This window comes from Pseudopipra pipra, chromosome 5 (assembly GCF_036250125.1).
Source record: "Pseudopipra pipra isolate bDixPip1 chromosome 5, bDixPip1.hap1, whole genome shotgun sequence".
NCBI lineage: Eukaryota > Metazoa > Chordata > Aves > Passeriformes > Pipridae > Pseudopipra > Pseudopipra pipra.
The window spans coordinates 61,366,466-61,379,985 of record NC_087553.1 but is presented as its reverse complement, the minus strand read 5'-3'; the positions used below and the strand labels follow the sequence as shown (position 1 = coordinate 61,379,985).

The window sequence follows — 13,520 nt, the reverse complement described above, 5'->3', positions numbered from 1 at the left end:
AAGGTAAGAAACACGTTTTAGATATGGATCACAAGCTGCTAGAACAGATATAAACCATAAAATATCCAGAAGAGCTGTGTTAGAATTGGGCATCACACTGCCCAGAGTAGGCAAGTGCAAGGTACAGAAGGATCTATCCAGCTGGAACTGTGCAGACACACCATGTAAATGATGCTAAACAACAATCCCAGGGCAAGATGTCCAAAATCACCTGATATCCATTTTCAAAAGTAATTCAAGCTCTAAAGACATTATGTGGCACTAAAAAATTTGTATGAGTTAGGAGCCCAAGTCTCTTGCAAATATGAGAATACATGACATTTTTAGACCCAGAAGCAGTAAAATTCTAAACAGTCACCAAATGAGCAGCAAGATTCAGGCTAGGAAACAAGACATGCAGTACAAAGAAAGAAAGTGCTGCTGAAGCATTCAGGGGGCATAATCACAGAAACTGAAAAAAGAACAATGCAGAGAACAAGGGAAGTGAGCAGACACAGTCTCCCAACTGCACCAATAAAGATCTTCATGAACGCCCAGGATATCTGGATGTTAAGATAGTTTGTGGTAGGTTTTATGTAAAGTTAAAGCCTAAAATGCATTAAGAGAATGCTAAAGCTCCAAAATCAAGGACTCTGATAGCAAACATTAGAATTGGGTACTTCATTTGGCCCTGCTAGACCTTGTGATCCTAATGAGTCTTTTTAACAAAGTAAGCTTATTTAAAACACTGCAATACAAGAAGGTGCATTCAGAGTGATCTTAGCAAATGCCTAGCAAAGTTGAGACCTCCAGATCTACAGATGACCTGCCACCGTTCTGGAATGCAGTAACAGTCAATCCTAGGACATTACTTCCTCTGTGTGGAAAGTAAGACAGTAGATAAAAGGTGGAAGAGGACCAAGAAATACTCTATAACTTCCATATTTTTGGACTTCCTGCTCCCAGCAAAGCAGAACATATTCTAACAGATAATAATGACTCCTGAATTGAATTAAAAGTACTACAGGGGTGTATGCTATGGTAATTGCCATTCTCTCTACCCCTGTGTACTCGTCGTCTATTTAAATGCCTCTGTTCCCTTATGCTCCACTCCGCTTCAAGCTCCTGCCTCTGCATTTATTTCCCCCCCACATCAGACCCAGCAGCCTCAACCCTTCACAGCTCTATTCTCTGTCACCATCTGGGTCTCCCTCTCCCCTTGTGTTGCCATTCTCAGTCCTAAGACCCTTCACTACCAGTCTCCTGGTTCAGGACTCCTGCTGTTCCCTGATATTTCTATCTTTTCATTATCCTTTCACCTCACTTTTCACTACCCTAAAAGCCAAAATACCAGGCAAATTCTTTCTCTTCCATTCTGTACTGACACAGAAACAGGTATAAGAACAGCACATTTTTCTGTTTATGCTGGGTGCCTGCACATGGCTGTTTTTGCCCACTCTTCCCTATCTACCCTTTGAGGATGATGTCATCTGTTCACACTATCTTAACTAGCATCTGCACAGCAATGGCTTATAAGCATGTCTACCCATCCACCTACTCCTGATTGCCTCCATATGGTACTGCTTCTTTTCCTGATTTTCTCTCCAGAAAACTCAAGCTTAATATATGTTCACAACTCAGCTCCTTATCATTTCTCTCAAACACTTTCTGCAGATAAAACTTCTGCCAATATCACCTTCTGTGATGCAGGTAGTCTTTCGTGACCCCTTTGCCCGTGTTTGAACCACATATCCATGCTGTATCCAAAATCCTGTTACAATCTTCCCCCGTGTGTACATCTTTTTCTTCCTAACAGTACAGTTCATCCAATACCTCCATCTTTGAGGCACACACTGAAGAACTAGAAACGGAGATGAAGATTCATCTGTTTGAATTTAGACAGGCTTCCCTACTTATCCTAAGTCATACTGAAAGTGAAGCAAGTAAACCTCTTTAATATATTAGTATTTATGCTTCCATTTCAGAAATCCTCTTTATCACATCAACTCTTCAGAGTTATGCTGGTATCACTGGTTTCAAGTTCTTGGGAGGTAGACGATACAGGGACAGTTCAAAGGGCTCAATCAGTTGCTATTCAGCATAGCCAGCTGGTACCTACTGATCTTCGTTCAAAGTTTCTGCAACCTTTACTTACATATTTTCTGAATGTAAAGGAGTACAGAACAGGAAGCATGCTAGATGGATATGCAGCCATCTTAAAAAATAAATAAACTATGCCATTACCTAAAGATAAATAACATATTGGACAGATGTCCAAAAAATAAAGAGAAAAAATAAACATGTCTGAGTTACACATGTTAATGCATTTTATAATTGCATTAACAACTTAAAAACAAAGGAGCCCATCAAAATTTGACCCAAACTGCCATCTTAATAAGTGCTTATTTAATAACCCTACTTTAATACTCTATTAAATTTTTAAAAAAAATTAAAAATCTTTTAAAACAAGAAAAAAAAAAGAAAAAGCCCCACACTCCCCATACTCAACTGAGATTAAAAACTATCCATAGAACATTTTATACTCAGGTATTTTTAACTACTTGTTTCAGCAAACAGATTTTTAAAAATATTATTTTGGGGTTTATACTGAATTTATTCCCAAGGTTTATTTAGCCAAATACTAGTCAGAACAGATATTGTGCTACATTTCTCATTATGTGGTTGTGAGCATTGTTTATACTGATAGAACAGATTCAGAAATAAGTTATGAAACAAAAAGTGAAAATGAAAACACCCCCTCCAAAGCGAAGGTCAAGAACATCATGTAAGACATCCTTACAAAAACCTGTTAAGTCTTTAGCAAAATTCATGAGGAACATACAAGATTTTTTTTAGAAGTTAACATTTCAACAAAATTGACAACATTCACTGCTATACATACACTGTACATGGTGGTGGATCCTAAAAATCATTCTTTTCTGATTCATGAATTAACTAAATTATCAAGTCATTTTAAAGGTCTGAATAATCACTGTGAATCCTAACATTAATTTTTCTACATGCAGGTACCAAGTTGTGCTGAAAATAATTTATTGAACAGAAGACCTAGGCGACCACTTGCATACAAACATGTAAGATGAGATTCAGCATGGCTTAAAGAAGCAGTATTATTTCAGAGATGTTCTTAGGACAAAAACTGGAAAAACCCCAAGCCACCAAAAACCCTCAGAAATGGAAAGTAGGCAAATTCAAATATAGATTGTTGGAAGCTTTTTAAGTAATAAACGTTTAATCCTTTTTTTTTCAGTGTCATGTGGTTTCCAGTGTACACAAAGTAAAGAGTGAAAAGGTAAAAATAAAACAGGCATACCCTTAATATATTCCAGAATTCATAAATCATTTGTAAATTTAGTCCTTTTATAAAAGAATCCTTATATAAATCGGGGGGAGGGAGGGCATCAATCCCATATATGAAGCACAATTTAAGCCCAACATCACTGACCAATCAAAATTAGTGAATGCACTGCATCTCTCTGCAGTGAGGAGAAGCGACAAGGTAGGCTGTCATTCTGCAAAAGCTGCCCATCGCAAGCTTTCCTCTCAGAAGCACTGCTCTTCTTTTTTAGAAAGCTTGAATCTCAGTGGTGTCTCTGGAGACAAGAAGCCTTCAGTATGTTAAATTACTTTCATTATGTATTTTCAGATGCTTATTGATTCTACCGTAGGAAGAGTGGGAGACTGCAGCAGCCTGTAAACCAGAACTAAAGCAGTTGTATACATTAGCAGTATGCTGAAACAATGGCACAGTACAGGCACAAATTTTCATTAAGGTCATTTTTTGAAGATATGCTTATTACCCTCTTTCCCTTCTACTCTGCTAACAAGTGAACAAAATGAATCCCTCCAACCTGGAACTGCTTCACCTGCATCGAGAATTTACCAAATCTTTAGTGGAGGTAAGATCTGTTCCTTATTATGGTATACAGAATAAGCAACATTTAACAAAATTAAAAAATAGGAGAAAAAAGCAAGAGATCAGATTCAACTTATATTAAGTACTGATATATTGTTATATTTGAGGCCAGGAAATATTCAAATGCTATTTCCCCCTCCCCATTAAAAATACAATGGTAGAAAAATGTTGTTCTGTATTAAAGTCTTATAGAATATTAAGACGCTGTTTTGTTCATACAACATAAAGACAGTACAGTTTAAGCTCATACAGTATTGGGAAAACAACCACATAATGCAATTGGGAATATGTTTTTCCTCCCTCAGCAGTATTTCCAAATATTGGCAGTTAAATACGTTTCAGATTTATTCAGTTACTCTTCGAAGGATCAGACAGTCTGTAATTAGTGTATACTTATTGTTTTATGAAGGTTGGTTAATATGACTAATCTCTGATTGCTTAAGAAATCTCCCTTTTTTGTTGTTTTCTTTTAAACTCATTTCTTTCATTACCCTGTATATTCAAGCCATTTACTAAGAGCATGGATTTGCTAAACATTTATTTCAAGAAAGGAAATTGTAGCAGTGTGCAAATTAACCAAAAGCATATTTCCTATAAGGCTCATTAACTGTGTTCAGTTTCTCATTAAAAGACAAGAGAGTTGTATGTATAAACTACCTGCTCACCAGAGCTATAAAACTACATTTTCTAGCTGTAGTCACAGACACTCGACATCCAACAGTTATTGCTTCTAGTCAGGGCTTTTCGTAACCTGCGCTATCCGGAGAACAGGAAACTTGTCCAAAACAACTAAATTCATGTAAGCTGAAGGAAGAATATGATTTTATTAGCAAACAGAGAACACACTAACTGATTTTCTATGTAATCTGTAAGGTCCAATTTTAGAGATCTGTTATTCATGAATTAAGTGATATTAGAAAATATATTCTTGCATTATTTTATTTTGAAATTATAAGCCCTACTTTTAACCTTTTTTTTCCTCCCCTTCACAAGGGCATGCAGCAACTAATTCAGTTTTACAACTGACAATATGAAGAATGCAGTTGACCGGGTATCTTTGTAGCTGTATGACCTACAAGCAGCAGGATGCATCACTAAAATGTATTCTTAAGACATAAAGGAATTAGAAACAAAACATGGAACACACTTGTATTACCATTTACGTGCATGACACTTCAACAATATACATGGAAGACTAACACATCTGCTCAGATTTTCATTAAAAGAAGAGTGCAATGATTGATTCTTAAAATGGTGAGCATTTCTTAAAGAGGGATTTATAATTTAAAACCAGAATTGTGGAAACTACTGATGCATGAAGAGACAATGAAACATGAAATCTCAAAAGGAAAATATGCATACTTCACCAGCAAGCTGAATAAAGGTTTAACCAAGCTTTTTCTATACTACTCATTAAATAACTTATTTGTCATAATGACTAATGGATATTTTTCCCTCAATTTTATGATGCTATGTATTCTCCTTAAATCAAAATAAACCAAATTAGGTAACTCATGGTTACTCTCAAAGCACATGAACTGGATTTTATGATGTATAGCAACTTCTTTGACTAAGCCATCACTCAAAAGTAATGAGCAGGAATATTACAGAAAGAAATACGCAACCATAAACTAAAGGATGTCTACATGCACTCTGAAAACAGAGATCAGAAATTATTTCTCTTTAAACCTGGAAAAAAAAAGCAGGCTGCTACAAAATGCAACAGGGGAAAGAAATTAACGTCACTTAAAAGAAGGTTTATTTGTTATTGCTGGCTTGAAACTCAGAACAGACACACAGAATATGCCCTGCTCTGTAGAAGTATCTGAGGCAATTAAGAAGTCCCCGTGTTTAATCAGAATTTTTTGCCGCTGAACTGCAGGAACAAAAAAAAAGGAAAAAAAACCTGCAAGGAATGAAATAAGAGCCCAGCCACCACTTGATTTCCAGGTTACATGTCAAAAATCTCTCAGTTGCACCATGTATCAATTTATGACAAGCTGCTGCCACGATCTGAAAGGCCCTTGAGGCTCAGAGAACAGGTAGGTCGGCAGTCCGTGCCCCCACCTCTGCTCAGCACTTGCAGGGAGCAGGGACTTACCCAGACAGGCGATGGATGCGCGGGGTAAATGAGCTCCCTGCCTTCACGTTTCTGCTTTTATTTAACTGAAATAGAATCAATGCAACAAGGAGGTGATGTTTAATCTATTCATTAAGACTCTGCACATCTGAACTTCTCTGTTTTCACAAAATTTCAGTTGGCATAATGTTACGGTGAGACTGTCATTTGTTTTAGCAGATCTGCTTTTGATTTCCTCCTGGCTTTTGCTAATACAAAAGAACTTCATTTATCCAGCAATGCATTTGGAATGGTTTCTTGAAATCCATTCACAGTCAGGACAGCATACACAGAGGAGATTGTATTCCTGAGGGTTAATATAAACAGAATAGAGGTTGCCTAAATTAGAAATGAAACAAAGCTTTTGAAATACTTTTTGTTTCATTTCACACCTGAGATTAATATATTTTAATTTACATCTTCTTTTATTTAAAAGGCACATGTGAAATAGCTGTTGAAGAATAACAAGAATTTCCATCATACAATTTGCAATTAATAGTATTGTTCAATTGAGGCTTTTCAGAACTGCAGATGAAATCCATTTGCATACTGTATCCCAAGTGTGCTTAATTCATACCTTCATTTTAAAAGAGCTCATTTTTGTTCACCTTAGTGCTATCCATTTTAATGTATTCAGAATAGAACAAAGGTCGGCATTCAAAGTTATTTTCATGCCAAGTACGTCCCCTCTTAAATTTAAAGCTACCTAAAAAAAATATAAACCCTCAAGTATTATAGCAAGAAATTGAATAACCTCTTTTATTTATTCACTCAATTATAAACTCAGGAGCTGCCTGACAAAATAAACAATACAAACATCAGGTATTACATGCAGATGCTACATTTACAATTCACCAGCATGTGTAAAACAAAGCAGGTGAGCCACAAAATAAAAAATCTCCTAGATGTAAGAAATGCTACTTTTTTTAACCTCACTTATTCCTAAGAGAAACATGCTATGTATGTAAATCTGCTGGATTTAACTGCAGTTTGTAAAAAAACCAACCAAACAAACAAAAACCAAAACAGAAATCAAAACCAAAACCCAAAAGGAACAATTTTCTAAGTATTATTTTCTAAAATTATTTTCTTAAATCTATTCTGGAATAAAATTAAATACTCAGCCACTCCATGTAGGTGCTTATTTCTTGAAGAAATTGAATACTCAAATCAGAAAAAGGAAATGTAGTATTTTATAATAAACTCCATTTCCCCAAACCCACATAAATTTTGCATTTGAAATTTTATATACTTATATAAAATTGTTGCAGTGGTAAGCATCATACATGCAGATAAAAGATAAAAAAAGTGAACAGAAAATTTCAAGCTCTGTAAAAATCTCCTGAATTACAGAACTTCCATTTCAGCCCACAACACAACTGTAAATTTCATAAGAAAGAGGTGGCTAAATTGGCATAAATAATTAAAATGTTTTTTTTATGATATATAAGCAACAGTGAACCATGTTCCTATCACTTTCTTTTTCCACAAGAGCTTTTTAAAATGATCTTGAGCACTAATTTGTTAATACTTAACAACCTGCTCCTAAAATGACCCTCAAAGCAATACAAAGGCTATGCACAAGTACAGTTTATTCAACAAATGGGCCTTTTGTGAAAAACCACATCACTATAAACAAAGCCTTGCCTCCTTAAGTGGAAGCTTTTCACTTTTTTTCTTTTTTTTAAGCAAATCCTGCTTTCTTTTTAAAAGGAAAGACCTTATTCTAGATCCTCAGGCTTTTGAGTCCGTGCCAACTAAAGCTCTAAACATACTGTAAATGAAGAGTTTGGTAAGAATAGTTGCTTTTCCTCTCTCCTCCTTCCCCAGGATTTGTCTAAAATAAGTGTTAAAAAAAGAAATCAAATAGATCCATATTTTATTTCACCTTTCAGGAGAAAAACCAACTGCAACAAAAGAATGTGTTTCTCCCCCATTCTGGAAGTCAACATGCAGTCTGAATCTAACATTACAGTTCGAGATGCCATTGATGACATCGATACCAACATGTACCGACCACTGTCATATCCATTAAGCTTTCAAGTTTCTCTCACTGGATTTCTGATGTTAGAAATTGTTTTGGGACTTGGCAGCAACCTCACCGTGCTGGTACTTTACTGTATGAAATCCAACTTAATCAATTCTGTCAGTAACATAATTACAATGAACCTTCATGTACTTGATGTAATAATTTGTGTGGGATGTATTCCTCTAACTATAGTTATCCTTCTGCTTTCACTGGAGAGTAACACTGCTCTCATCTGCTGCTTCCATGAGGCTTGTGTCTCTTTTGCAAGCGTTTCAACTGCAATCAACGTCTTTGCTATCACCCTGGACCGATATGACATCTCCGTAAAACCTGCCAATCGAATTCTGACCATGGGAAGGGCTGTGATATTAATGACATCAATATGGATCATTTCACTTTTTTCCTTCCTGATTCCTTTCATTGAAGTCAACTTTTTCAGTCTTCGAAGTGTAAGTACTTGGGAAAATAAGACACTCCTGTGTGTGAGTACAAACGAGTACCACACTGAACTAGGAATGTACTACCACATTCTCGTTCAGATTCCAATATTTTTCTTCACTGTTGTAGTAATGCTAATTACATACACCAAAATACTCCAGGCCCTAAATATTCGGATTGGTACAAGATTTACAACAGGACAAAAGAAGAAAGCCAGAAAGAAAAAAACTATTTCTCTGACCACCCAGCATGAGACTACAGATGTGTCCCAGGGCGGTGGAGGGAAAAACGTTGTCTTTGGTGTAAGGACTTCCGTGTCTGTCATAATTGCTCTGCGCCGAGCTGTAAAACGGCACCGGGAGCGACGGGAACGGCAAAAGCGAGTCTTCAGAATGTCCCTCTTGATTATCTCAACATTCCTTCTCTGCTGGACACCCATTTCTGTTTTAAACACCACCATCTTATGTTTGGGCCCAAGTGACCTTTTGGTAAAGTTGAGATTATGTTTTCTAGTAATGGCATATGGAACAACTATATTTCACCCTCTACTTTACGCATTCACAAGGCAAAAGTTTCAGAAAGTTCTGAAAAGTAAGATGAAAAAGCGAGTGGTTTCAATAGTGGAAGCAGATCCCATGCCAAATAACGCTGTAATACACAATTCATGGATAGAGCCTAAAAGGAACAAAAAGATTACCTTTGAAGACAATGAAGTAAGGCAGAAATGTTTAGTACCTCAGGTTGTCACTGACTAGATTTCAGTATTCACCAAAACACATCAAACGGAATATTTGAACAAACTGTAGAAAAATACTGCCAAATAAGAAAAAAAACTTTTTTAACTATTGGCGAGACTGTATATTTTCAATATGTATGTTAAATAGATTAGATCTTGTATATTCAATTTCTTCATTATGTAAGATATATGTTGCATGGCTGTTTGTTAGCGTAACACCATGTGTATATTTGTCAAAAATATTCAAGTCCTCTTTTTTTAGAAAATAAATAGCCTTAAAGAAGTGCAAACTTTTAAAAATATTTGTATGGCTCAGTTTCTCTGTAAGTATAAAGGAATTTTTAAAGAAAAATTGCACTTGGGAATACTTTTCTGGAGCACCAATACAACATTTTGCATGATACGGTATATTTAAATTTAACTCGTAAATAGTATTGATCAGAGGTATTCTGAATCCTATGCAGCTACAACCTGGACATATTTTGACCTCATATTTAGATAGCTACTTATTTCAAATTTCTCCAGCATGTGACTAGCATGCACGTATAGACAAAGCCATTTACATGATGTCCTTCAGTTAATGGTTTAGAATCAGTTACTTTTTATATGAGGGGAAAAAATTCATGCTCGTCCAAAAATTGAAAGTATTTTTAAGAAAAGTAGAAAGTCTTGTGTATACAATCTCAGATCCACAGTTTCTACATTTGAATAATTACACAGTAGGGGCTAAGGGCAAAGGACAGGCTAAATGAGGGAAAAAAACACAGACAAGAAAGTTGTTGGGCTTGATGCTAAAAGACAACCAACCAACCAACGCTCCTATGCAAAGCTGAAGGGGTTAGCTAGACCTCTAGTGTGACATGGAGACCTTTTATACTGAGATTTTTCAATCACTTTCATCTATCTAGGTAGAAGGATATGGCTGTTAAGTGCCACAGCTAAAGACAATGATAATTTTTGTTGCCCTCAATAACTCTTATTATTTTTACTTCACTGTTCCTTCAATGATGTTCAGTTCTAGGTATGCAACTACTTTGTTACAATCACCAATACTGCTAGTTACTCTACTCCTGTTTTCCCTAGGTGGCCATGGTATACCTTTCTTCTATATTCTCTTTTTCTATTTCTTCTTAAACCTGCATTGAAGAATCAAGAAACATTAAGAAGTTACCACCATCCTAACACTGTAAGCAAGAATTAAGATGTTCACCCAAACAAGTTTGACAAGCTGTTTGCACCATGCCATCCTTAAAAATTTCATAATTTCAAATGAACAGTGGCTACATTGATTGAACGAGTTACCAGTTAAGGGGGGGAAGGAAAGGGAAACAAAATAAAAAACTGCAAAATCAATGAGCATGATTTCACTTGTCTTGTTAGATATACTGGCCAGTGTGTTACCAGCTACAGTATACTTAAAAGGCTAATTCTCAATAAGTACTAACTTATACAAAAAAAAAGCAGAGCATAGCCTTGAATATGAGAGCTACTTTGACTAAACTATTACATAGAAAATGAGGATTTCTGAAGCATTTTTCTGAAGTTGCATATACGGAAAAAAGTGTTGTTTTAGGGGAACAAAAGGTTCTTTTCTGTTACATTCCTAAATTATTAATCATATGTGTATTGCCAAACTGGTTTTGTGGTTAAAAAAATCCCAGTGTTTCTAATGTACCTTAGTTTACTTGGGCTCAGGCTTTAGCTTATCAGAATAGAACACTCAAAAAATAATACTACAACTCCATATTCTACAAAGAATAGCCACTTATGATCATCCAAATTCTACCTAGAAATTTTGTTATCTGATTGATAATAATTGATAACTGAAATTACTGTGTAACATATATTCAAATATACTTTCACTGGCTTTTCTGTGAAAACTAGCCCAATGACACCTGCATTCAACTGTATCCATTTACTGTGTTGTTTTCATCTAAGCTACTTCTAGTTTCCCACAAGAATTCAAATCCTTATTTTAGAGGTTGCAGAAGTTTTATGCAATAAGCTTTTTTTTCCCCCATATGCTCTACATTTACCGCTTCAAAAACATTCTTTCGGGAATAAGTTCTTCTGAAAAGAAATGTACCCAAAATACCTAAGTAGAAACTATTGGGGTTTTTTTTGTAGCTCTTCTTCCTTTCCCTTTCAAGCTATTCTCTCTATTTTGAACACTAGAAGGAGGAGAAAGTGGGATGTTGAGGGTTAATGGCGTAACATGATTTCACTGACTACTTATCATTTCCAATAAAGTATTCTTATATCAAAAATATTATTCATTTATTTAAAAAGAAAGAAAATAGAAATCATAATGAACACAAAACATAAATAAGTTTACATCCCTATCTGAAATAAGCATGTAAGAAAAGCTTTCAGACTTGAAAGGTTTCTTGACAATATGACTTTACTTTTTAAAATTAAATAAATCCTCAAGAACTCCACGTTTAGTGCTAAAGCTCATTCATTAGAAAGTCAGATGCAACACAGAAGCACTTCATAGCAAAGAGAAAGAGCAGCCTAGGAATTAGTCAAAGAGATTAAGTCCAGTTTTAAAGGCTATGTCGATCACAGTCACTGATTGCCTATAAGAATATAAGCAAGTTCATTCTTACATTTATTATCTTTCATCTTCATTAAACTTTAGAAAAATGGATTTATACCATGTGGGAGTACACTTTGAGGGCTGCAGAAGAAAATTCTGCATACAGCAGGGAGCAATATAAGAAAGGATACATGCAATCCTATATACACACAGAAGCCATTACAAAACAGAATCGTACATGATCTATACCACACCACAGATTTAACCCAAACAACACAAAATTAAAGAGTAAATAGTGAAGACACACTGCATATCCTATAGACATAGAAGAGGATTTTAAGAGGGATATGAAGGTGTGCCGTGGGTGCTTGACAGATAGACTAAAACAGAATGCAAAAAGAGGCAGCATCACTGGAGAAAAAAGGGCAAATACATGCCACAGTATTGTACAATCAGAAGCCCACTACATTCTTAAAAATGATCTCACCACAGTGAGTCATTAGTTCAATTACATTTCACACCATTCAGCCTAAGGCAAGCAGAATTGTACAGGACTACAAAAATACTAATTCCAGTAAATACATCTCAGAAACACAAGCAAGCACTGCCAATTTCCACACCTTCTCTGTCCTTGAAGTATTGGCTGATATCTTACTATGTTGTTTTCTAACTGCAAATGCATTTCCATTCAATTTTACACTGTAAAATGAGGTTATCCCACACTGAAAATACAAAAAAAAAAAAAGAGATGAGTACAGTACCAGTATCTATTAGAATATTCAAGAAGCACACCTCCACACACTAGTATATCGCAAACCAGTAGTACAGAAATGTAAATACATCACAAATATCTAGTTTCCAGCAGGCAACAATTTTTATGGACTACAAGGCACTGCTACATAGACAGAAGTTCTGTTTACTTATTAGTGCCAGGGGAATAGGAGTCACTTCAGTGTTTTCTAAATATATTAGATTAAAAATGTATGCATCTGGATACACATCAGATCAATGCATCTCCCTTCAATGTTATGTAAATACACACCTGTATGGATCACATAATTACTATATATCCACAGACACCTAAAGTGAGGCTCAACTTTAGCACCTATTTTATATTCGTAAGAGGACTTTTCGGTAAGAGCATCATTGAACTGGACAGACAAGCACTATGCCCCATCATGCATAGACTTAAATATCTTATCTTTCCCACAACCACCTCGGGTTTTGTTGGGTTTTTTTTCTTTTTAAATGAAATAATATATTCAACAAGACATAGGACTTACCTGGACACAAGGAAAAAATTTTCTACTATGTTAACCATTACATATACTATTTTCAGTCCACATAATACTTCCTTTTCAACATCAATGTTTGATAACTCTTTGATAATGTTTGATAATTCTTTGATAACTGAATATTCTAGACATGTGTTTGTTTCCTCTGAAGAAACTTTCAGTTGCCAATTGCCATTAAACTCTTTTGAAAGGAGAGAATACAGCATTCTTTAGCAAAGTTTCAATGCAGTATTAAAAAAACCTAGAATACATTAAATCACTCTTCCATCACCCATTGCTCAAACAAATTACCTCCAACATATAGCTAAGGACAATCAGCTTCTGTCTTAAAACCTTCCAGCTTTGTAACAGCTGAATTCCACTCCCACTTCACACATTCTGCCATAATATCACTGAATTTCATTGTCTTACACCAAAAAGAAAGAATAATCTGACTCTGTTACTACTTTCT

General features: G+C 35.4%; 2 protein-coding genes across 5 annotated transcripts in view; one reads left to right on the top strand and one right to left on the bottom strand.

The window, feature by feature from the left end:
- Positions 1 to 13,520, bottom strand: part of COG5 (component of oligomeric golgi complex 5) — a 183,340-nt gene that overhangs the window by 142,477 nt on the left and 27,343 nt on the right. The gene's annotated exons all lie outside the window — the stretch shown is intronic.
- Positions 3,449 to 9,535, top strand: GPR22 (G protein-coupled receptor 22). Of its 4 annotated transcripts, none has more exons than XM_064656320.1 (3): positions 3,480 to 3,896; positions 4,907 to 5,167; positions 7,928 to 9,535. In XM_064656320.1, the coding sequence occupies exon 3, from the start codon at positions 7,953 to 7,955 to the stop codon at positions 9,252 to 9,254; it is 1,302 nt and encodes a 433-aa protein (XP_064512390.1). In that variant the 5' UTR covers positions 3,480 to 3,896; positions 4,907 to 5,167; positions 7,928 to 7,952; the 3' UTR covers positions 9,255 to 9,535. The 4 variants fall into 4 exon arrangements, with proteins under 4 accessions (XP_064512391.1, XP_064512390.1, XP_064512389.1 ...); XM_064656318.1 differs by having other exon boundaries at positions 3,481 to 3,896; positions 4,907 to 5,955; XM_064656321.1 differs by lacking the exon at positions 4,907 to 5,167 and having other exon boundaries at positions 3,449 to 3,896.